This window comes from Globicephala melas, chromosome 10, assembly GCF_963455315.2.
Source record: "Globicephala melas chromosome 10, mGloMel1.2, whole genome shotgun sequence".
Lineage (NCBI taxonomy): Eukaryota > Metazoa > Chordata > Mammalia > Artiodactyla > Delphinidae > Globicephala > Globicephala melas.
Window position 1 is genome coordinate 69,559,675 of NC_083323.1, and position 23,841 is coordinate 69,583,515.

The 23,841-nt window shown below is 37.7% G+C and overlaps 1 protein-coding gene across 4 annotated transcripts in view; it reads left to right on the forward strand.

The window, feature by feature from the left end:
- YAF2 (YY1 associated factor 2) overlaps nt 1–22,269 on the forward strand; it is a 71,660-nt gene extending 49,391 nt beyond the window's left edge. For 2 of the 4 annotated variants that reach the window (XM_030835373.3, XM_030835374.3), the window contains exons 4-5: nt 13,697–13,849; nt 14,635–22,269. In XM_030835373.3, coding sequence (XP_030691233.1) covers nt 13,697–13,849; nt 14,635–14,872 — 391 coding nt within the window. In that variant the 3' untranslated portion in view covers nt 14,873–22,269. Of the gene's footprint in view, nt 1–4,719; nt 4,845–13,696; nt 13,850–14,634 lie in introns of those variants that run through there. The other 2 variants (XM_060307145.2, XM_030835375.3) reach the window with 2 other exon arrangements.
- Nucleotides 22,270–23,841: the final 1,572 nt, after the last annotated feature.

Here is a 23,841-nt window from a genome sequence, read left to right on the forward strand (position 1 = left end):
ACCGGGGCACAAACCCGTGTCCCCTGCATCGGCAGGCGGACTCTCAACCACTGCGCCACCAGGGAAGCCCAAGGATATAGTTTCTTAAAAGCTCCTCAGGTCGTCAGGGTTTGGGACCACTGATTTAAGTGGCTCTTAATGGAAAGATTCAAGCATGCACCCTTTCTCAGGTTTAGTACAAATTGAAAAGGGAAATAATTTTAGGAACAAACTTTCTTTATTCAACATGTATTTATTGTGTCCAGTATGTGCGTAGCATATGTGGGGGATTAAAAATATACATATAAGTAGTTTAAAATGGGACTAAGCTATACTTCATGGTATATATGTATTTACTATGGTTATCAGAAACAGTCCACATGTGCTGTAGGGTTTCAGAGAGGGGAGAGATGAATATAGGCTAGAGTAGATAAAGAATGCGATTTGGAAGAGATGGGATCATTAGGTACATTAGGAAAGTATTACATTAGGGTACATTAGGAAAGTACATTAGGAAAGTACATTAGGTACATTAGGAAAGTATTACAAGGTGAAATGCAGTAATTTGCTTCACTTGACAGGTCCTAGGGTCTGACTTGGAGAAATCTGACAGTTTAGCTATCACTTGGATCTTATTCTGTAGGCCAGTAGCTGCACAAGAGCAATTGAGGAGCTTTGAAAAATACCTGGAGAGTTTTCAAGTATTTTTATCTCCAGGTAAATACTCCTGGAGAATTTTATTCAGTTGGTCTGGGTGGGGCCCAAGTATTGTACTTTTTAAAAGACTTCCTGTGATGCTGATGTGCAGCCAGGGTTGGGAAACTGCTGTAGGATCACCTAAGGTCCCTGGAAATTTTTGAGTAGGAGCGTTTCATATTCACCCATCCATTAAAAGCACATTAGGATGTGTTTTGTTTTTATGCCACAGGAAGAGGGCAAACAGCGTTGAACAAAATAAAACAGGAAAAAGGTGCCTGTTTACACTTATGGGGGTGGAAGGCAGCTTGTATTCTTTTTTGGTAAGGAAGACAGGCAATAAACTAATAATGCGTAATTTGGTAAGTAAAAACAAATGCTTTGAAGAAAATAAAGCATAATGAGGGAGACAGGAATAGGCAGAGAAGGGGAGTAGAGTTGGAGAGGAGAGTGCTATTTTATGTCAGGTTAGGAGGGACTTCCCTAACTGTTGGCATGTGTACAGAGACGTGGAAGAAGCGAGGGAGTGAGTAGGCAGAGGAGATCACAGGGGAAACGCCCAGGCAGGCACAGGCCAGTGAGGTTGGGTGCTGTGGACTACATTGTGCGCGCGCGGGCGCACACACACGCGCACGCACGCGCGCGCACACACGCACGTGCGCGCGCGCGCACACACACACACACACACTGCCCCCCACCACCTCCCATTGTATATTGAAGCCTTAATCCCCAGTGTGACTGTATTTAGAGATAGGGCTTTTAGGAGGCAATGCAGGTTAAATGAGGTCCTAAGGATAAGGTCCTAATGGGATAAGATTGGTGGCCTTTTAAGAAGAGGAAAAAGATCTCTCTCCCTCTGCCTGCCATGTGAGGAACAGTAAGGAGGCCTTCTGCAAGCCAGAAGGAGAGCACTCACCAGAAGCTGAACACTGACATACCTTGATGTTGGACTTTCTACTCTTCAGAACTGTGAGAAAATAAATTTCTGTTCTTTCAGCCACCCACTCTACAGTATCTTGTTATGCAGCCCTAGCCAACTAAGACTGCAGGAACAGAGGGTTCCAGAGAGGGGAGTATAGGAGATGAGGTAGGAAGAGGGACTCAATCATGTGGGGCTGCAGTCTAGAGCAAGAATTTTGGATTTTCTTCTCAGTTGCCATATACTCTGGTTGCCAGAGTATAACTAGGGAAGGGGTTTGGGTGGGGAGGAGGAACCCATTTAATTGTTTTAGCAGAGGAGTGGTATAATTTGATTTATATCTAGAAGGATCAACTGGCTGCTTTGTGGGAGAATAGTCTGTAGCAAAACAGTTGAGGAGTCAGGGACATTAGTTATCTTCATAACTATTGCAAGGGTGGTTATCAGTGGGAGTAGTGTGAAATCATCCAATCCTAGACGTATTTTGAAGATAGAGTGGACAGAAATTGCTGGTGAATTAGATGTGGGTGTGAGAGAAAGTGGGGAATGAAATATTGTGTCTTAAGTGTTTGGTCAAAGCAACTGAAAAAATGGAGTGCTATTTATTAAGATAGGAAGACTGTCAAAGAATGGAAGAATGGGAGGAGGGAGCAATCAAAATTATAAGCTATTTTGAGTTGCTACTGAATATCCAGATGAAGATGTAAGTAGGCAGTTGGTTATATAAGTCTGGAGTTTCGGGGGAGACGCTGGGGCTGGTGATGCAAATTTTGGAGTATCGTATAGATCAGTAATTTTCAACCTTGGTTACACTTTATAATCAGCTTGGGAATTTTCAAAAAATTTCTGAGCCTGGTCCCACCCCTGTATATTCTTGTTTAACCTGGGAGTGGGGCTCAGGTATTTCTGTTTTAATTTGATTAGTGGTTAGGTTAAACATTTTTTTAAACAGCTTTTATTGAGGTATTATTGACATACGATACACTACGCACAAAGTGTACAATTTGATAAGTTTTGACAAATGAATACATCTGTGAAACCATCACCACAATTAAGGTATTGAACATACCCATCATCACCAGAAGTTTCTCTGTACCCCTTTTCAGTTCTTCCCTACTATCCCTACCTCCCTCCCATCTTCAGTCACTAGGCAACTACTGATCTGCTTTCTGTGTAGATTAGTTTGCATTTTCTAGAATTCTATAAATGAAATCTTACAGTGTGTACTCTTCTATGTGGCTTCTTTAAGCATAATTGTTTTGATACTCGTCTATGTTGTTGCATGTATCAGTACTTGATTCCTTTCTGTTGCTGAGTAGTATTCCATTGTATGAACTTCTTTCTTTATTCAGCTGTCGATGAACATTTGGGTTGTTTTCAGTTTGGGGCCACTACAGATAAAGCTGCTGTGAACATTTGTGTACAAGTCTTTGTGTAGTCATGTATTTCCTTCTCTGGATAAATACCTTAGAGTGGAATAGCTGGGTCGTATGGATCACATTTTTTCATATGTTTCAACATGAGGGGTTTTGTGTGTGTGTGTGAGAGTGTATGTATGTCCTTGAGGAAAACTTTTATGCCCAGAAAAGATTATTCAGACACTATTTTCATTATTAAAATTAATGTTCAGTTTATTAATTTCAGTTTAAATATCTAGTTTATAAGATTTAGCAAAATTTAAGTTCTTTTTTCCTAGGTGTAATTATTAATTTTTTTTTTTTTTTGCGGTACGCGGGCCTCTCACTGTTGTGGCCTCTCCCGTTGCGGAGCACAGCCTCCGGACGCGCAGGCTCAGCGGCCATGGCTCACGGGCCCAGCCACTCTGCAGCATGTGGGATCTTCCTGGACCAGGGCACGAACCCGTGTCCCCTGCATCGGCAGGCGGACTCTCAACCACTGCGCCACCAGGGAAGCCCCCTAGGTGTAATTATTTTTAAAAAGCAACGCAGGTTAATTCTAACGTGGAGCCAGGGCTGAGAACCATTGTACAGATGGTATTTAAAGCCAAGGATTGAATGAGATCACCTAGCACAGCCATTTCTCAAGCTTTTGCTTGCGTAAAAATACCCGTAGTTGGGGCAAGTTCTGAGAATTTGTATTTCTATGAGGCTCCCAGGTACTGATACCTGGGAGTTGGACTGATGGACCATACTTTGAGTAGCCCATCCTAGAGGGTTAGTGTAGATAAAAGAGATAACTGAAGATTAAGTCCTGGCCCCTCCAAAGTTTAGAAATTGGGAAGGAGAGGAAGGAACCAGTAAATAAGACTGTAAAAGAATAGCAGGTGGGACTTCGCTGGTGACGCAGTGGTTAAGAATCCACCTGCCAGTGCAGGGGACATGGGTTTGATCCTTGGCCCGGGAAGATCCCACATGCCACAGAGCAACTAAGCTCATGAGCCACAACTATTGAGCCTGTGCTCTAGAACCTGCTAGCCACAACTACTGAAGCCTGTGTGCCATAACTACTGAGCCCGCATGCTGTAACTACTGAAGCCCATGTGCCTAGAGCCGGTGCTCCGCAACAAGAGAAGCCACCACAATGAGAAGCCTACGTACTGCAACGAAGAGTAACCCCCGCTCACCGCAACTAGAGAAAGCCTGCACACAGCAATGCAGACCCAACGTGGCCAAAAATAAATTAAAAAAAAAAAAAAAAGAAAGCTGGTGAGGCAGGAGAAAAACGAAAGAGTGTGGTGTTCTAGAGGCTTGTGAAGATAGTTTTGCAGGAGGGAAAGCATGATAAACTCTGTAAAATATGGCTTGAAAAGACCGAGCGAGATGTGAGTTACAGTTGACTAATGGATATGGTAAAGTGATTGTTGATGACCTTGAAAGAAATACTTTTGGTAGAATGTCCAGTCAGGGCAAAAACCTGATTGAGGTGAGCCCATGAAAGAAGGGAGGAAAGTAAGTATAGACAAATCACTTGATGCTTATTGTGGAAAAGAGAACAAAGAAATGGGGCAGTGGCTAGAAGGGGATGTGGAAGTAGGGATGGGTTTTCTTTTTTTTTCTTTTTTTTTTTTTTTTTTTTTTGTGGTACGCGGGCCTCTTACTGTTGTGGCCTCTCCCATTGCGGAGCACAGGCTCCGGACGCGCAGGCTCAGCGGCCATGGCTCACGGGCCCAGCAGCTCCGCGGCATGTGGGATCTTCCCGGACCGGGGCACGAACCTGTGTCCCCTGCATTGGCAGGCGGACTCTCAACCACTGCGCCACGAGGGAAGCCCTCTTTTTTTTTCTTTTTAAGGTAAGAACTATCATAATGTGTTTGTATGCTGACAGGAATAACTTAGAGAAGGAAATATGGTTGGAGCAGGAGAGCAAGAGGTCAGTAGCAGGAGTGGTGTCCTGGAGAAGGGATCCAGTTGGCAGATAGAGTCATGGCCTTAAATAGGAATACGGAGAGGGAAGTTAGAGTATATGGGCACGGATGGCAGCTTGTAGAAATGTTAATTGAATAGCTTCTATTTTCTCTGAAATAAGAATCAAGGTCACCCCATAATAAATAAACAGAGCACAATAAAAGTTTTGTTCAGTACTCTCTCCTCAGTGCTTAGAACAGTGGTTTGAACATAGTAAGTGCTTAGTAAATGTTTGTTAAATAAATGATTGTAAGGAAGAGTAACCCTGGATTGGAGGGAAGGAGGCAAGTGAGGTAGCACAGAGGTGGCTGTCGGGTTAGGCGAGAGCAGTGCTCCTGGGAATGATGAGGGGAACTGTTCCAGTCATATGGAAGAAGAAGTGAAAGGACTTGATTTTTCTTTGGCTAAGGGGAAGGAAAAGTTGAGTATGACCTGTTTGTAGCTCTGGAGCATGTCCTTAGTCTTTCAAATGAAGTGGACTGTGATGTTGTTTAATGATTTGAGGGATTTTTCAGAGACTTAATTGCTGAGCACTCTAACCTAGTTTGTATAAAGCTGATGTAGTCATCTATTTTGTCTGTACTTACCAGAAAGTATCTCTGTATCTGCCAAGGAATCAAGTCTCTCCTGCCACCACCTCCCAGGAGTTTAGGGAAAATTTTGTCCTGGGCGTCTGCGGAAGTGTTTGATGTTGAAAATTTAATGTATGTAGACCTTGGAGTAAGAACTCTTCAAAATACTCAACATAGATTCTTAAACTGTTGAAGGATACTATTTACTGCATTCTATAAGCAAACTAAGGCAAGTGACCAGAAAGAGTGCATTGAACCTGAGGTGTAAATTTCATTAGTTTAGTGTGAATACCTTGGATCAGCAGATTTTGAATTGTTTTTCTCAGAGCCACACCTCAGGGCTAACTGGGAGATGCAAGGATGAGCACTGAGCGGATGGGGGCTGAAGCGGATGTCTCCACATCAGCTTCAATAGAAGTTAGTTTGTTTTCAGTTTTATACACTGAGATTCCTTGTAAGATTTTATTTGCATGGTGATTCTACTGCAGAAACAATAACAGAAAGCATTTGAGTATCATCAGTGTAGGTAACATTTGAGTTTTGCTGGTAAGTCAGATAGTGCTGGTTTTATCAGAGTAGATTATTTCATTGTTTGGAGGTGGGGAAAACCACTTAGAAAGGCCTCTATTATCCTTTGATTCAGTAATCAGTTTTTATGGAAAGCAGTCGTACCTTAAGCCCTTCATTCCATTTTCATGAAAAAGGAAGTAAATGGCTCAAAAGCAAAATGACATCAGCAAATTCTTCAAGACAGTGAATCCTTGAAAGTTGGCGCCTAGTTAAATCAGTGTTTTACACAATTGATTTATAGTTGTATTTATGCATCATATTTAAGTGGTATTTATAATTGTTAATATTAAGAGACATTTATTGAGTATCTAATACACGTAAGATCTACTGTACTAGGTGTTGGGGATACAGAAACAGGCAAGATGTGATCTTTTCCCACGCAGGGGTTAGAGTCCAGTTAGGGAAATAGAACACAGCCATAAAAAGATCAACAGCATTGCAGAAGAGTGTAGAAGACCACGAGTTTGCAGAGCTGCTGCAGGGGTTCCACAGATATGTGATGCACATTTCTTTTTAAAATATTAAATAACCCGTCAAATAAAAGTGTCCTATGCACCAAATATTAACGTGCACAGAAGAAAGACGACCACTAAAGCTCATTAATTTATTTTGTAGATTAATTCACTCTTTTTTTTTTTTTTTTTTTTACCATTTCAAAATAAAGTAGCAGATCCTTTATTTGTATTTCTCGAAGCCGTTGAAAAAAGTCACGTAGCAGCAGCAACATGTTTTGGCCATCATTTTCCCTCTTCCACCTCTGCCCTCCCAGAGGATTTTGGCCCCCAAGTCACACTCCTCACACCTCTTCAGGCCCCACAACAAAGCAAACCCTGTTTCAGCCGTTTCTTCCTAACTTCCTTTCCTTCTGATGATTCATCACAAAATCTCAAAAACGGATCTATCAGATAAGATCTACCTCAGAAATCCTGGGAAGGGAAGATACATTGAGCAGGCCAGTCCATAGAAAGCACTTCCCAGGGCCTGGGGAGAAATCCAGGGAATTCACGCTGAGTAACTTACAGCCCTTCATGCTTGTTAACGCTTTGTAGGCTGCATGGTGCTAGAGCTCTCTGAGCCTTCAAATGAGAATATCCTGGACGAGTTTTTCCGCAAAGTCAAGAATCGTTATGTGAACAATGTATCTTTAAGGACTTAAGAAGGGAGTATGGTTTCTCATGAGGTGAACAGTCATTCAACAGAAAGGACTTTATCATGCAGTATTTTGTGACCGTGAACCTGAACCATCTTTGTTTTATCCTAGGATTAGGACAAGTGATGGATTTCTTTCATCTTCACTGATATTTGGCATCAAAATTTATTTGATACGATTCATAAGTGGACAGATGCTGAAGGGTAGGGATGTATACCTAGTCTAGAAATGGCAGTGTTTGATAATTTTGGAACAAGGAATGGCTGTCCCCTTTGCAAAAAATTGTGAGCCATCAGGGTTTTCAAAGTAAAGTGTTTTGACGATGCAAGTGCAAGAAGTGGAAGTAAAGATAAGCCAAAGTCTATTAGAGATGTATTTGAAATCAGGAATCACTCACTGTTTACAAGATTAGATATGTTCCTAGGATTAGGCCTAACAGCTGATGGGGAATTAGTTACATTAATCTATATCAGGCCTATATACCTTCAAATGGAATAAAAAATTGGGTTTAACTACACTCTAAAGTCTTATTAAAATTTTTAATATTGTTCCTTTGTTTCTTATTTCTGTAAATTATTCATAAAATGACTTAAAAAGGGGGGTGGCAGCCCATGGTGATGAACTAAACATGAACTAAAGTGCTTTCCACCCTGTAGTAAGTCCTCTAATTTTTAAAATCACAGCACACCGTTTTTTCCTTCTTAGGGCTTCTGACAAAATTTACTTTTATTTAGTTAGTTTCCTTTTGTGTGGCTTCTATCCCATGCACTAAACAAACTGTGAGGGCGAGGACTGTGTCTGTTTTGTTCATGGTGAGTCTCCGGCACCTTAGATAGTGCCTGACACGTGTTAAGTGTGTAATACATTTGTCAAACAGGGGGCTTATAAAAATCTTCCTTGGTTAGATTTTTGGACTTTTGTTAGCAGTGTATTAGCAGACTCACAACAGGTTTGGGTTAAGTTCAGCCTTTTAACTCATTGAGATTTATACTGCTTCAATTTACTATATATATTTTAGTGTTGGGAAGCAGATTGCCTCTTTCTGAGCTATGAATAATGCTGCCTCCTTTAGAAAAGAATCAACAATGGTTTTATATCGTATTTGTTTTGCCTGTCCAACTTGACAAAGCTAAATTGTTGTGATGAGGTTAATCAAGCTTAAAACATTTTTCTTATAGTATTTAGCATACAGGATTTTTGTTGTGGGGTGGAGGGCAGACACATAGTTAGAAACTATATCTGATGAATAATAGTTATCCGTAAACGGTTGTTGAAATGTTCCCCCCCTTTTTTCATGTCACAGTAAGTCAACAGACCTGCCAAACTTTACACAGACAGTCTGTTCGAGCTATTTATGAAGGATACATAGGGACACATAGGGATCTCAACATTTTGGAACATCATATTTTACAAGTTACAGCTAATAATGACGTATGTGAACAAGTAGATGACAATAGAGTGCAGTTGGGATATGTCTGGATAGCACTGGATGACCTTTTTGTCCTCCTTATCACAGAACCTTTAGCATTGTAGGTGTACTGTCAAAATCATGAATGACAAATCGCTGAACATAAAAAAGGCACACCTTGTAAATAATACCCTGCCCCTTATATCCTAAGTTAACTATCTCCCACCTCTAAAATTCCCTACTATCCTCTAGATTTTTCTCACTAAGTAGAAAAAGGATCATAGTTAAACTTTTTTAAGATCCCTAGAGCTAGGAGGGCTTTCTTTTTAATAGAGCATGGTGAAGTTGAGTCACTTTATGATAGGGTACAAAGATCATCATAAGCTGTGTTCCTCCTGCCTTCGTTGAAGAATCTTTAAAACTCATTCAGGCCGTTAGAGAGCAGCAGAGAACTTTATTTCAATAGTTAAGCTACATGGAAACACATATTTTGTGCTTCTTTTCTCCCAAAGTTGAACCAGATCAAATAATCCTAGAAGAGAGGAGCAAAGTCATTATCTTAAGTGAAAAAAGAATGAATTACTACACATTTAGGAAAAGTTAGGATAAAAAGAGAGAGAAAGACATAACTACTACTGAAAAACAAAAATAATATTTTTCTTGAGGCAGAAGAGAACCACTATAGAAAATTTGTTGGTGATTAAAAACTAACAAAATCAACCACAAACAATGCCACGTACAGAAATTACTGGTTGCTTATCAGAACACTAGTCTCACATTTCCACTTGCCCCAGGGACACCTTTGCTTAAATTTTATAAAATCCACAAACCCAGCATGACCAGCACCATCGTTTCTAGTATGAAGTGGTGGTCTTCTAATTTGTCTCCTCACTGCAGTCTCTCACCTGACCAGGTCAGCTAATTGTTCTTTCTTTATTGGTTTTTACCTTGTAAGAGAGTATACATTTACTGAGTATTTTGTTCTTACCACTGAGAATATAACACTTAGAAGAATTCTAGATTCATAACTTGTTTTAAAATGTTAATTTAGGGACTTCCCAGGTGGGACAGTGGTTAAGACTCTGCCTGCCAGTGCAGGGGACACGGGTTCGAGCCCTGGTCCGGGAAGAACCCACACGCTGTGGAGCAACTAAGGCCGTGCGCCACAACTACTGAGCCTGTGCTCTAGGGCCCACATGCCGCAACTACTGAGCCTACGTGCTGCAACTGCTGAAGCCCGTGCGCCTAGAGCCGGCGCTCTACAACGAGAAGCCACCAAAATGAGAAGCCTGCGCTGCGCACTGCAATGAAGAGTAGCCCCCACTCGCTGCACCTAGAGAAAGCCCCCATGTAGCAACGAAGACCCAACGCAGCCAAAAATAACTAAATCAATCAATCTTTAAAAAATGTTAGTTTATTTAACTCTCCTCATGGTTTCATGGAGCAAATCGTGCTGTACTGATATGCTTTCATTTTCAGATTTTTTTTTTTTTTTAAATTTTTGGCTGCATCGGGTCTTCGTTGCTACACACAGGCTTCCTCTAGTTGCGGTGAGCGGGGGCTGCTCTTCGCTGCGGTGCACGGGCTTCTCATTGCAGTGGCTTCTCTTGTTGCAAAGCACAGCCCAGCTCTGCGTGGGCTTCAGTAGTTGTGGCACACGGGCTCAGTAGTTGTGGCTCGTGGCCTCTAGAGCACAGACTCAGTAGTTGTGGTGCACAGGCTTAGTTGCTCCGTAGCATGTAGGATCTTCCCCGGGCCAGGGATTGAACCCATGTCCCCTGCATTGGCAGGTGGATTCTTAACCACTGCACCACCAGGGCGTTCCCTCATTTTCAGATTTATGGGCCATATGAAAAGGGAAAATGATTCTAGGAAGATTCTGGAGAGAGAAAACCTGTTACATATGAAAAAGACTTGGCAGCAGTTGTAAGATCCATGAAGCTGGGGAATTAGGATTATCCCTTCTCTCACATAAAAGTAGGAGTGATTGAGGAACTGTGTCACATAATTGATGGACACCAACTTGGAGACAAATGCTGGAGGGGTGGGGGAGTGATTGATAATGTTATAAAAATATTCTGTACCTAACCACAGCACAATCGTTATATTCCTTTCTGAAAAGCTTCATGATCAGAGAATCCATGATTGAGACAGTTACATCTTATGGGAAAAACAGCACTGAGTACTGAGGTTATTAATGAATCCAGAAAAACCTAGAAGAATATTCAATTTTACTTAAAAAAGGCAGCACTAAATAAAGAGAATATAAATTATTATATATCTTAAGTTAGTGATAATGGCCTCTCAATAATGTCAATTTATTGATTGCTAGGAACTTCAGGATTTCTACTCTAGAATGTAAATTTATTTTAATGTTCGCAATTTTCTTGTAATTTAGTTTAACATTTTTATAAATTCATTTTGCATTAAATTTTGGGACGAAAGGAGCGACAGTACAAACTATAATAAAGGATGTTGTCAGACTTTCATTTGTTATGGCAGGAAGAGAGTCAGAGACCCATAATACCTTAGGAGACAAATGATGACTACCCCTCAATTCCATTGTATAGCTTGGAGTGACTCTTAATTTTAGGTGACTCACTGTTCACCAGGCACTAGTCTAACCAAACCTTTTCACAACCTGTCACACCTTTGTACTTTCTTTCTCTTTCCATATTCCGGCATAATTAAAAGAGGAATTAATTCTTGCTGCTCTTACTTTTCACTACTTGTTTACGTCTGTGTAGTGAGTGGTTGATCCTGGCCCGTGAGTAAGCATCGAGACAGTATTCCTTGTCTTTTAAAACATCTTCGTTCCTCATTAAGCCTGATTTTATCATTCATTCATTTTTCAACAAATATTAAATATCTAGTATTTTTTCAGTACTGTGCTAGGTACTAGTTATCCAGTGATGTATAAACCTGAAACCATCCCTTTCCTTGTGGAGTGTATATCCTAGATGAGGAAACAGACAGTAACTCCTTCCTTAACACTCCCTGTGTTCCTTACTTTATTTTTTTTTCCATAGCATTTATCAACATGTAAGACTTTATTTTTTGTTTGATTTCATCCACAGAACGTTGGTTACATGAGGACAAACAAGAATTTCTGTATGTTTTGCTAAAGGAATATTTTTTGGTTGAGAAGTGAGAAAGGCACGTTTAATTCGTCACCACGTCCCCTTGATTCTGCTTCTTCAGCCTGTCTCTAAATAAGCCCACTGCCGCTTCCTTTTAGTTCAAGCCCTTTTTATTTTTACCTGGTCTATTAAAGTAGCTTTCCCTGCCTCTGTAGTACCTTTCCCCTCCAGATTGCTGCCAGTAATCTTTGTAAAATTGAAGTCTGAATTTCTTCAGTGATCTGCTGTCTTTTAAAGGTAAATCAGACTCCTTCGCTTTTCATTGTCGGGTTCCTTCCTATCTGTCCAGCTTTTTTTTTTTTCTCTGCCACTCCTTGCTCTCCATCTCAAACTTTATGCTGCAGTAGTATCAGTATATTGCACTTCTTCAAGCTTCTCTGCTCAGTGTGGTGGCTGGACCAGAGGCTTCCCCTTAACTTGGAAGCTATTTAGAAATGCAAATTTTAGGCTCCACCCCGAAGCCTACTAAATAAGAACCCTGGGAGCGGAGCTAAGCAAGCTAAACAAGACTTCCCAGTAATCCTGATGTACCTTAAATTTGAGAATCACTACTTTAGTCCTTTTTTTTTTTAAAGTTCATTTCCTTAACAAGCTCAGCCATTAATTACCATGCTTTCAATATCATTTTCATTTGTATAACTCTTAATTTACATCATTGACCCTGGTATCTGTGTCAGTCCTGCTTTTTAAATTGTGTATTGGACATCTTTCCTGGATATCCTTCCTGTACTTCAGACTCTGTAGGTTCTAAACAAAATTCATTACCCATCTATTAAGATGTTTTATATACTGCGTTTCCTATTTCCTCCTTCAAAGGATTCCTCCTTGCAGCTTTGAATCCTAGATTATGCAGTATTTTCTCTTTGGTTTCTATTTTGTCTTGCTTTAGAGAAACAAAGGAAAAGATTTTTTAATAACTCTACTGACCAGAATAGGGTCAGGATTTTCCAGGCAATAGATTACTGTTGTTTATAGACCATCTGTTAAAATGTATTTTTTTAATGTATTTTTATCTTATTCTTCTTTGCTTTTTCCTTCCCACCTTTTTTCCCTCCTCAATTGTCTTTTTCTCTCTCATTTTAAGAACTTAGAGACCATTTACTTTGAATCTTGACCTCAGCTGCCCACGTTCTACCGTAAAGCTGGAGGCATCCTTGACCCTGGGCTAATAGAGTGACAACTTGTACCAAAAGTGACAACTGGTACCAAAGATTGTAGTCAGGCAACATTTCATCTATCTCGGTACAGTTTCTGCAGTAGGTTCTCAATAAATTTTTTTTTAATGAGTAAGTGAGTAAGTTAGGCAAGTCTCAAAGCACTGGACAGATCTCCAAGGTCAAAAAACCACAGTGAAATTGTGGCTGGATACATAAGGAACCTCAAAGATTTGAGCAGTAAGAAGTGAGAAATTTTGACACTCAAATATTTATTCAGTGAATAAATGAAAGATTTTAAAGAAAAGAATAGCCATTGTAACAGATGGTGAGGTATTTCCTTCTCTGAGAGAAGAGGGATAAATTTAGATTTTATTTCAGTGTGAACTTTCAAGTTTAATTTTAAAAATTTATGTGTGCTTCCCCATAAGCACAGTTTGATATACATTTTTAATAATTTTCGTGTCGATTTATGTAACAGTTACATTTTAATGGTTTGACTATATATCTTGGGCTATAACTTTTAACTGTTATTATAGTTCTATTTTTGTTGGATAGGAGAGACAGTAATGTATGTGTGTGTATATATATCTGTTAAATTGCACATCTGAATTACCTTACATATGAGAAATTTTTATATGTGAAATCATATATCTATTCTCATAATTTGAGCTATTCTCTCATAAAAAATACATTCTTAAATTATAGTAATAAAAAAAACTTTCTTTTTAACATGCACACAGGAAACCTCGGCCTGTCTCCCAGTTGGTTGCACAGCAGGTTACTCAGCAGTTTGTGCCCCCTACACAGTCAAAGAAAGAGAAAAAAGATAAAGTAGAAAAAGAAAAAAGTGAAAAGGAAACAACTAGCAAAAAGAACAGTCATAAGAAAACCAGGTAAATTTAGAGTGTTTTAATGGCACTTTTGAAGTAATAAAATTAACCATTTAATATTGTCTTTTAACATCAATATATAAAGTATATAAAGTAGAAATAAAAGATTTCATCTCTTTTACTATATCATGAAAGTGTTTTTCTTAGTTGAAGGTATATTAGAAATTAAACACAGAGGCCACAAATACAAGTTTAAGTGTGAGGACACTTTCTGTTTTTTGTTTTTGTTTTACTAGATTACAAGACATTTGTGTTTGAAATGTTTCTTTTTCACTCATAAAGCCAGGAGTGATGTTCACAATACTGAACAGATATTTGCATGAGCTTTAACCAGTCAGAATGGTCATGGGTCCAGGCAGAACAGACAGTCATGACGCCCTTATCATAAGTGCACATCAGTGGAGTAACAGCCCTGCATATAACTCAACCTTAGCTGTTGTCAGCTTCCTCTGTGATTCAGCTATGTCACTGCTGTTCTAAAACATTTATTTTAGTAAAATTGATAAGCTGTCTGCAAAATTATGATAAAGCTGTAAAAGCACATTTAAGAGAACATTACTCCCAGAGTTTTTTGTCATGTTGAGGAAGATTCAGGAATGATTGGCTTGATTAATGTTAATGATTTCAAACATTTAATTATATTTTTGTGGCTAGTTACACATGAATATAGAGCTTTAAAGATAGATGTATTTGTTTTGTTATTTTTACCTAATTTAATATGCATTACATGCTCAGAAAGTTGGTAGAGAGAAAAGCTAGTTTAAAATTTTATCATCTTTTGTGTTTAGGCCAAGATTGAAAAATGTGGATCGGAGTAGTGCTCAACATTTGGAAGTTACCGTTGGAGATCTGACAGTCATTATTACAGACTTTAAGGAGAAAACGAAGTCACCGCCCGCATCTAGTGCTGCTTCTGCAGATCAACACAGTCAGAGTGGCTCCAGCTCTGATAACACAGAGAGGGGAATGTCCAGGTCATCTTCACCCAGAGGAGAAGCCTCATCATTGAACGGAGAATCTCATTAAAGTTTATTTTCTCCAATTTCCTAGTCACTTCTGTCATACCATGCAAATACACAGATTATGCCAAGAAGTACCACATTTTCATGACAAACATATTCACGCACAATCCATAATTTGCATTTTACATAAAATAGAAATTTGTTAGATTTTATTGCAATCTATGCCTACCAAACATTTCCAGACTTAACATTTTGGTCTCCACAGTTAAAGGTGCCATGAAAATGTGGTTGAATTACTCATTATGCAGTGTTATTGGTAAGTCTATTTTCACTTTTAGTTTAGTGAATTCTAACACATAATTCTTGAATTCTCTACTATTGGCATGTAACGAATTTAAATTTTTATAACATAGTGCAAGCTGCCTAAATATGTATTATTTGAGAATTGTGAAACAAATAGTTATATGTATACAAGTCAAAAATCAATTTAATCAACTGTTGCTACAACAGAATTTTCTTAATGGTTATCCTCTTAAATACACCTGCTGGTACTTGGTGTGGTTAAATAGGAAGATTGTTATTAAATAAAGAATTTGTATGAACCATTGCCAATGTTTTTGACACATTTTACTAAATTATTGTTCCTGAATTATGTTTTAGGTTTTATCTGTTTTTGGGGGGAATTTTTGCTTATCTTTCAAAACATTCATTTATTGTAATGTTTACTAGCAGACTAGTAAACAATAAAACATTGATTACTTGGCTTTATAATTCAGATTTATTGCTATTGTCATTGAACACTGGTATTTTCTGTATTATATAGAACATTAAAATTCAAGTAATTATAAGCATTTGGCAAAAACAGAAGAGAAGAAACCTGTCATATTTTAAAAGCTGCAGTTTTGGAAAAGCTTTAACTTAATAGTTTTATCACTGTTTCCTTGCCCCAGACTTATCCAGGGTCATAGAAGTGTGAATCTAATTAATACAGAAATGGGAACTGTTGCACAGAACTGAGAAATAACTAATCTTTAATCAGTTTAATTGGCCTCTTATTAAATATAACAATTCTTATAAAAATTATAGTACCCTATTTTCAGAAACAATTGCCAGTTTATGCATTTATCAATATCCTAAAATTTAAAAAGCATTTACAGCCCCACTTACTATTATGTAAATTTACCAATAAAATATTTTTATGACTACAGATTTTGCATTTTTGTTTACAACTAATAAAAGTGTTTTTTGTTGTTTCTAAAAATCCAACTAAGAAACCACACAGTACTTAAATTCTAGGGTCTCCTGCTTTCTGTTAGCCATTTGTTTAGTATGTATTCATCTATAGGAGACTTTTGAACTATAAATGAACTTTAAATTATAACTTGGATACAGAATATCACATAAAAACATCATGATAGCATTTGAAGAAAGAAATAAAACTGTAGACCCTGACAGTTGTGATATTTGGTGGTTTCATGTGGTAATGTAATTTTCTGTTTAATTGCAGTACTTTTTACAGGCACAATGGTACTGTCTTTTTTGTAAGATGCAAGTTGTGAAATACAGTTAATTGCATACAGTAAAAGTCTGTGATTAAAACATTTATATACCTCATTCTTTAGTGTTGTTAAATGAAAGAATTTTATTTGTTTTTAAGATACTTTCAGTGGAACCCCAAATGACTGGTATGTTCTTTTAAAACATGAAAATTTTTTTCTCTTATTTTATTCTTTTTCACATGTTCCAAATGTTTTATATATATACATATATATTCATTTTTAGACATAGTAAAAACTACAAGTACTAACTGTAATAGGGAAAATATTCTAATTTTTAAGTCAAAATTACTCTTTGGAGGTACTGGGTCTTATGATGATGATCAAATACTTTCTGGATATATTTTAAATGGACTGCAAGAGAGAAAAATCTGACAGAAGATGGGATTTTACCTGAACGGGGCATAGTCATCTTTCTAAATAGTAGGGAGACAGTTAGCATGGAATTTGAGAATGCTAACTGATGGCTGGTATCTGAATCTCTGTTGTAGAACCTAAGTGAGCTTGAGTAAGTCATTCAAGGTCATTTCCCGTCTATTAAACAGGGATAATGGTAATCATATCTAACTCATAGGGTTGTTGGGAGGATTAAATGTCAATCCATACAAAATTCTTAACAACTACCTGACACGTACTCTGTGCTCAGTAAATGTGAGCCTTTACTATCTTTATAGGTAAAATCCCATTACAGAGACATAATTTTTTTTGTAACAAAAATTGTTTCCATGCCTTTTGGGCAAAAGGAATTGTGTTCTGTAGGTTAAACTGAATTTTTTACATCAGATGTTTGCTCTGATCCCAGACCAGCTGTCTTTCTATAATTAAAGAACCTGATGGTATGCATTATGAGACAGGAGAAATAAGCTGAGTTGTCTGCTTTGATAGTTTGTTTTCCTTTCATTAATCACAGTTATCTTTTGCTGTCTTCATTTCACCCTACCTCAAATACACTTCCAAACCAGGAAACAGACTCAAATTCCATAAATACACCTAATGTTAAAATATGCAAAAAGGTTCAGAGCCTGGGCTTAGGGTATATTTTTAGCTCTGGTTCATCAACTTACCCTATGGTTTTAATAGTGGGTTATTTTAGCCAAATTCTATACAAAAAGAGCATTTGGATGTTTTTCAGAGTTTATTAGCTTATTTTGATATAAGTAAGAGTGAAGATATAATTTGAGGCATACAAGAATACATATTCTTAAACCTTTTATATTACACAGAAATAGTTGACAATAACTTAAAGGTTTTATTTTTATTAAATGCTTTCCTAAAATTATAGTGATGACTGTAGACAAAGTGAAAACATTAAAAAAGGAAGAAAAACCTTTGCTTTTCTAAGTTGATAACATTTATTACCCTTCTTTTAGAAAGAAGTTCTTATTGCCTGAAAAGAATATAGCTTATTCATATTATATACATTCATGCTGAGTGGTCTAGAAGTTTTAGTTTCCACTGAAACCCTTATTTTACTTATTTTCTTGGTCTGCCACTTATCTCTTTTCTGGAATCTTGAAGACCTGAAGTACGAACTGGGCCATTGATAGAAATTTCTGTACTGTACTTCGAAAATTAAGTGCAAACAGAAGAGTGAATGTGTGTGTAAGAAGGGTAATCATAAAGTAATACTTCGACTTACTAGCACTGGCTCCCCTCTTCAACCACAGGCACCTTCAGGTGTCTGGAACAACTGAAATGTAGAAAAACTGAAATGTAGAAAAGTCATCAGTGACAAAAATAGCTGAGTAGACTCAAGAGACAGTGAAGATTGCAGAATACAGGATGTGACTGATCATTTGTGAAAGCAGAAGGAAAAGAACACCCTCCCTGGCTATTGAGAGTGATGAAAAAGAAGATGCCCTAATAATAAAGGCAAGGAAGGTTAGAAATGGGGGAAAAAATGAGGGAGGAGGAAGGAGAAAAAGCAAAGATAGTAGCAGAAATTAGAAAATGGGGATTGTGATGTAGTCGATGATAGCAGAGAAGAATCACTCAGAAGGGAGAGAGAGAACAAATAGAATGTATAGCATCTCGGTCTCTTGAGAAAAATTTTAAAACAAGCCATGATAAATCATCTTTGTAATGACTCAGTCATTAAGTTTTCAGTTGTGTTTAGTAGACTGTTTACTAGAGCAGCAATATGTGTAATCACTATAAAATGATTTTCTTCAAAACCAGTTCATTTTTAGAAGTTGTCATAGAGATTTACCTTGAATTATATGAACACTTTACTTTCCTGAATGCACAGCCCTGCTAGCCCAGATAATTTAAATGTTATGTTTTTAATGTGGCTTTGTATTTAGCCAGTGCAGATATTCCAGCCTTTGTGGAATGGGCCAATTCTGGAGCATATGAAATGCCACGATAAGACTAGGTACTTATATAGAAAAATCAAGTAGAGCTCTGAAAGCTTTTAGTTCTCTGGGACATGTTTCATGTTCTGAATTGTTTTTCAGTGGTGATTTCTTTCCTCCTCATCAGTAGGAGTTGTAGACTGTCGTAGCTATTTTACTGCTGTAATACTTTCATTATTTTCCTGATCTAGGTTTTCTTTATGTCAGTTTTCAATTCAGTGAACATTTATTGAGTATGTTTTGTGTGCTAGGCACTGGTCTGGGGGTTGGTTGCAAAGAGGACAAAGATGTGGAACTCACGTCTTAGAGGAGAGATCTGTAAATACAATGCCATTATTTCAACAATAAAAATACATATAAGATAGAGAAGTAACAGAAGAGGGAGTGCTTGCCACCATTTTTTTTTTCTTTTTCCTTCTTTTTTTTTCCCCCTAGAAAATTCAGCTTGGCCTGAGTATCCACTGTAAGTCCGCAATGGAGATGTTAGGATCTCATCTTGATAGTTGCAGCTGGTAATGTTGGGTGTCACCAGTAATTTTAGCCAGCTACCATTTCATTACTCCAGTTTGAATTTTCAAAAGTTAAAGACTTTAAGGCATGTAATGAGAGATTATCATTTTCCTATACTAATTTTTAAAAATCAGTAAACAGCTGAATGAGGTCTCCTGTTGCCTTTTTGTGAGGATATTGAGGAAACGTTACATCACTCAGAATCCAAATGAGAAAATTTATTCAAACCTCTTTCAGGAAAAGCTTTACTTCAACCTGAGAAATCAGTTTGCCTTTTTCTTGTGAACAATGCAAATCATCGATTGTCCTCAGTTTTTGCTTTAGTTGTGGGAAATCTCAGATTAAAATTAGGCATACTTTTAATAATTATGTAGAACTCAGTCATCTGCATATCCATATTCTAACTTGTTATTCTTCATCTAACTAAATTTTTAACTTCATCTAACTACAGTTTTTATCTACTTAACGTTTTCCCTTGTGTTCTTATAAAGTTCCTCAAATCTCTTTTGTACATAAGGCTAAATAGTAATACTTTTTAAAAAAATCTCAAAAAAACTGCTTTATTTTAGTTGTGAGGATAAGCCCCTACGTGAAATTTTCAGTTCAAGGATCCAGTAAAATGGATCCAACTGGAATTCCTGAGGAGTGGAAATAATACACAAGTTTGGCAGGTTTTGAATTACATGCAGGTAAACCTAGATCTGCTGACTTACCTGGAAGTAGGGAATGTGGATGAAAGCTACCATCTCATCTTCATATTTACACTAACTCTTTTTTCAAGAGAATTCAGAAACTAAACTGGGTACCAAGATTTACTAATTTAGACTTGTATGTGTATTATTTTCACTAACCTCTTTTAATTCAGACTAATAGCAACAATGAAATTAGCCTGTGTTCACTTCTGCAGTCAGCAAGATTGAGAAGAGTTGGGATACTGTATAAAACCAGTTTGGGAGAAGAAGACTCCTAAAGGACAAAAATGTAGTGAAAGCATTAAAAAGAAAAAAGTAGGCTGTTTTCAGAATTAAAAAACAGCGATCTGGCCTTAGGTCCAAGAGGTAGCTTTTGGTCTTTAATAAGAGAAAATGTAAAAGCCTATGATGTTTCCAGTACAGGATAAGATAAATAAGGGACACTTTAACTTAATTAGAAAGAAAAAACAGATTTTTTTTTACTTTATTAAAAATAAAATATAGACATGTGAAAAGAAAAACCATTTCAAAATATGAAACCTATTAATAATAAAACCTATTAATATTAAAAAAAAAGAAAAACCAAACATAACATAGGACTATTTAGGATGTAGCTTCTATACAGAAAGGAATATAGATAACAATAATTCTGACTTTATTTTTCAAGTAAGTACTGTATTTCTGAAGTGTAACTATCAGAATTCTTATTATTTTCATTTTTCAATTTTGTGGAATCGGGGTCCAGAGACTTATCTGTTACTTAATATTATAATCATGACCTTGATTGATGGCAGGTTTTGGTGAACTTGTGCATGTATGTTTTAATTCTAATTTTCCTCATGACTAAATTTCCCTGTAAATCTAGCTTTTAATTTCACTGACAGTATTTTAAAAAAATAACAGTAGGGCTTCCCTGGTGGCGCAGTGGTTGAGAGTCCGCCTGCTGATGCAGGGGTCGCGGGTTCATGCCCCGGTCCGGGAAGATCCCACACGCCGCAGAGCGGCTAGGCCCGTGAGCCATGGCCGCTGAGCCTGTGCGTCCGGAGCCTGTGCTCCGCAACGGGAGAGGCCACAACAGTGAGAAGCCCGCGTACCGCAAAAAAATAAATAAAATAATAATAGGTTATAATCTATTAATGGGAATGGAGGGTTCCTGGAGATTGAACCAGGGAGAAATGTAAGGATGGTCCATAGCATATTCGTTCTTTCCCTCCCCACTCTGCCCGCTTCATAATCTCTCTCCTTTGTGGATGGAAATACTAGCTGAATTCTAGGATTATTTACGAGTTAAGGTGTCCCCACTTAGTTTTCCACTGCCACTTTTTCTAATCTTATGATCTATAGCTGAGTTTTTTGAGCATGAAGAGAATCAGTTTACTCTTTCGTCTTCCCCCTTACTCTACCCTTTTCCCACATTTACTAGTCTGAATGAACACTTAAAATGAAATACTCTTTGCTCCAACTGACAACATACTTTTCCAACTTTTTCCTCCAGCCCAACAAGGTCTCTAGGAAATGGACTGTGAAAAATGAAGAAATTTCACTAGAGGCCAACAAGAGGAGAGAATGATTTTCAATTTTAGTGTGAATTTCTGATTCTTTGTGCTCTGCAACTAATCTGATTTCTATTTTTTTAATATAAATTTATTTATTTACTTATTTACTTATGGCTGCATTGGGTCTTTGTTGCTGCATGCAGGCTTTCTCTAGTTGGCAGTGAGCAGGGGCTACTCTTTGTTGCGGTGCACGGGCTTCTCATTGTGATGGCTTCTCTTGTTGCAGAGCACCGGCTCTAGGCGCCCGGGCTTCAGTAGTTGTGGCGCAGGGGCTTAGTTGCTCCACAGCATGTGGAATCTTCCCGCACCAGTGCTCGAACCCGCGTCCCCCGCAGCGGATTCTTAACCACTGCGCCACCAGGGAAACCCCGTGATTTGTATTTCTGTGATTGCAAGTTTAATTTGTTTTAATCCCCAAGACCAATCTAAGAGATTTTCATATAACATCTTTTTTGCTTTTTTGCTTTTACTTTTAATTTGCATCACTCAGTTTAGCATTTATTTTTTCACAGTGAGATAGCATGGTATAAGGGAAAAAACAAACATGCACTTTGGAGCCTCAAAGATTTCCATTTGAATTATGGATCTTCATCATTAGCCATGTGGTTAACAAACTTCTCTGAATTTCAGGTTCCTTGTTTGTTAAAGGAATAAAGTATAATTGTTATCAGGATTAAGTTAGTTTATGCATAGACCTTTATAAAGTGGAAATTATGTTAAAAAGCTTTGAACTTTACTATGAAAAGGTATAGAATTTACCTTTTCCCCCACAGGATGTCTTTTTTTTTTTTTTTTTAAGAAGTACTAAAAGGTAGAATTGGGAAGGAAATGCTGAGCAGGACCTAAATTTGCTCTAGAGTGTCTTGGAAAAGACATTAAAAAAAACCCCAAAACTCATTAATTGAATGTCTACCATATATCCAGCATGTACTAGGAGCTATATGAAAAATCAAGATTAATCTTTTGAATATACGATTGTTGAGATTTGGATTATCCTGAATCCGAGAGTTTTTTAGGTCATGGAGGTCTCTATCTCCATAATTTAAACTAGTGTTGCTACTTTTAAATTTCTTTTTGTCCACCTAAATTTACCTTTTTTGACAGAATGAAGGGAAGATCAATATTGATTAAAAATTTGGATATAGGGGCTTCCCTGGTAGCGCAGTGGTTGGGAGTCCGCCTGCCGATGCAAGGCACGCGGGTTCGTGCCCCAGTCCGGGAAGATCCCACATGCCGCGGAGCGGCTGGGCCCGTGAGCCATGGCCGCTGAGCCTGTGCGTCCGGAGCCTGTGCTCCGCAACGGGAGAGGCCACAACAGTGAGAGGCCCGCGTACTGTAAAAAAAAAAAAAAAAAAAAAAAAAAAATTTGGATATAGCCAGCCTGTCACTAGAGAATTAAGAGGGTGGTCTAGAGATGAAAAAATAGACTTAAGAACACATACATACACACAGTAAGTGAAAGAAATGCCTAACCATTATGGCAAAAAATATTTTCAATAATTTACAATTAATTTTAGGAGTATCAAAATGTGTGAATCCTGGAAATGATCAGAAGTATTCACACAGCTCCTTATACTCCAGGATAACCAGTTGGGACAGTGTGTGGGTAATACAAAAATCATTTCTATTTTTGGAATGCCTTACATACTTTTCAACAGAATTTCCTTTTTAATTACAGGATTAAAAGGAACCTAAAGGGATGATATGGTCCAGAACCCTGATGTCAAGTAAATGGATGATTGTTCTTCCGGATATGCTCTTCCCATATATTGTCGCAGAAATGAATATTGCCATTCTAGTATTTTAAAAATCTCTGGGTCATTAAATTATTCTTTATTTTCATTACATTTAGTTTGTTGAAATAGAAACAATTGTAGTTACCATCTCTTTAAGTTAAACGTACTTTGAGTGCTAGCTCTTACTCTAGTTTCTTGGTACCATATCCTTTAGTTTTCTCTCTGAAAATCTATTTTCTGTTCTTATAAATGCTTTTGTCATCCATCTTTGTACCTCATTAAGTTTATCTTTATTTCTCTAAGAATTGTAAGGTGTAGTGAAAGGATTTACTTTATATTGTGGTTTTTACTTGCCTGTCTCCAGTTTTGGGGGCAGTACAGAATAGCCCCTTGTCTGGCATGTAGAATATATTCAATAAATGTTTATTGAATGAATAAGTGTATGTTTTCATTCTATTCACAGCTTGATAGCATGCTAGTTTTCACTTTTTGTCAAGTAAGGCAAGAAATTTAATCCTTATAGGGTAAGAAACTGAGGCTTAAATTTGTTTAGTGACTTTCCCATGGTCACTTATTTGGTGTAGGGATTCCAAATGAAGAACTACCACTAATTATACAGCATTTCCATA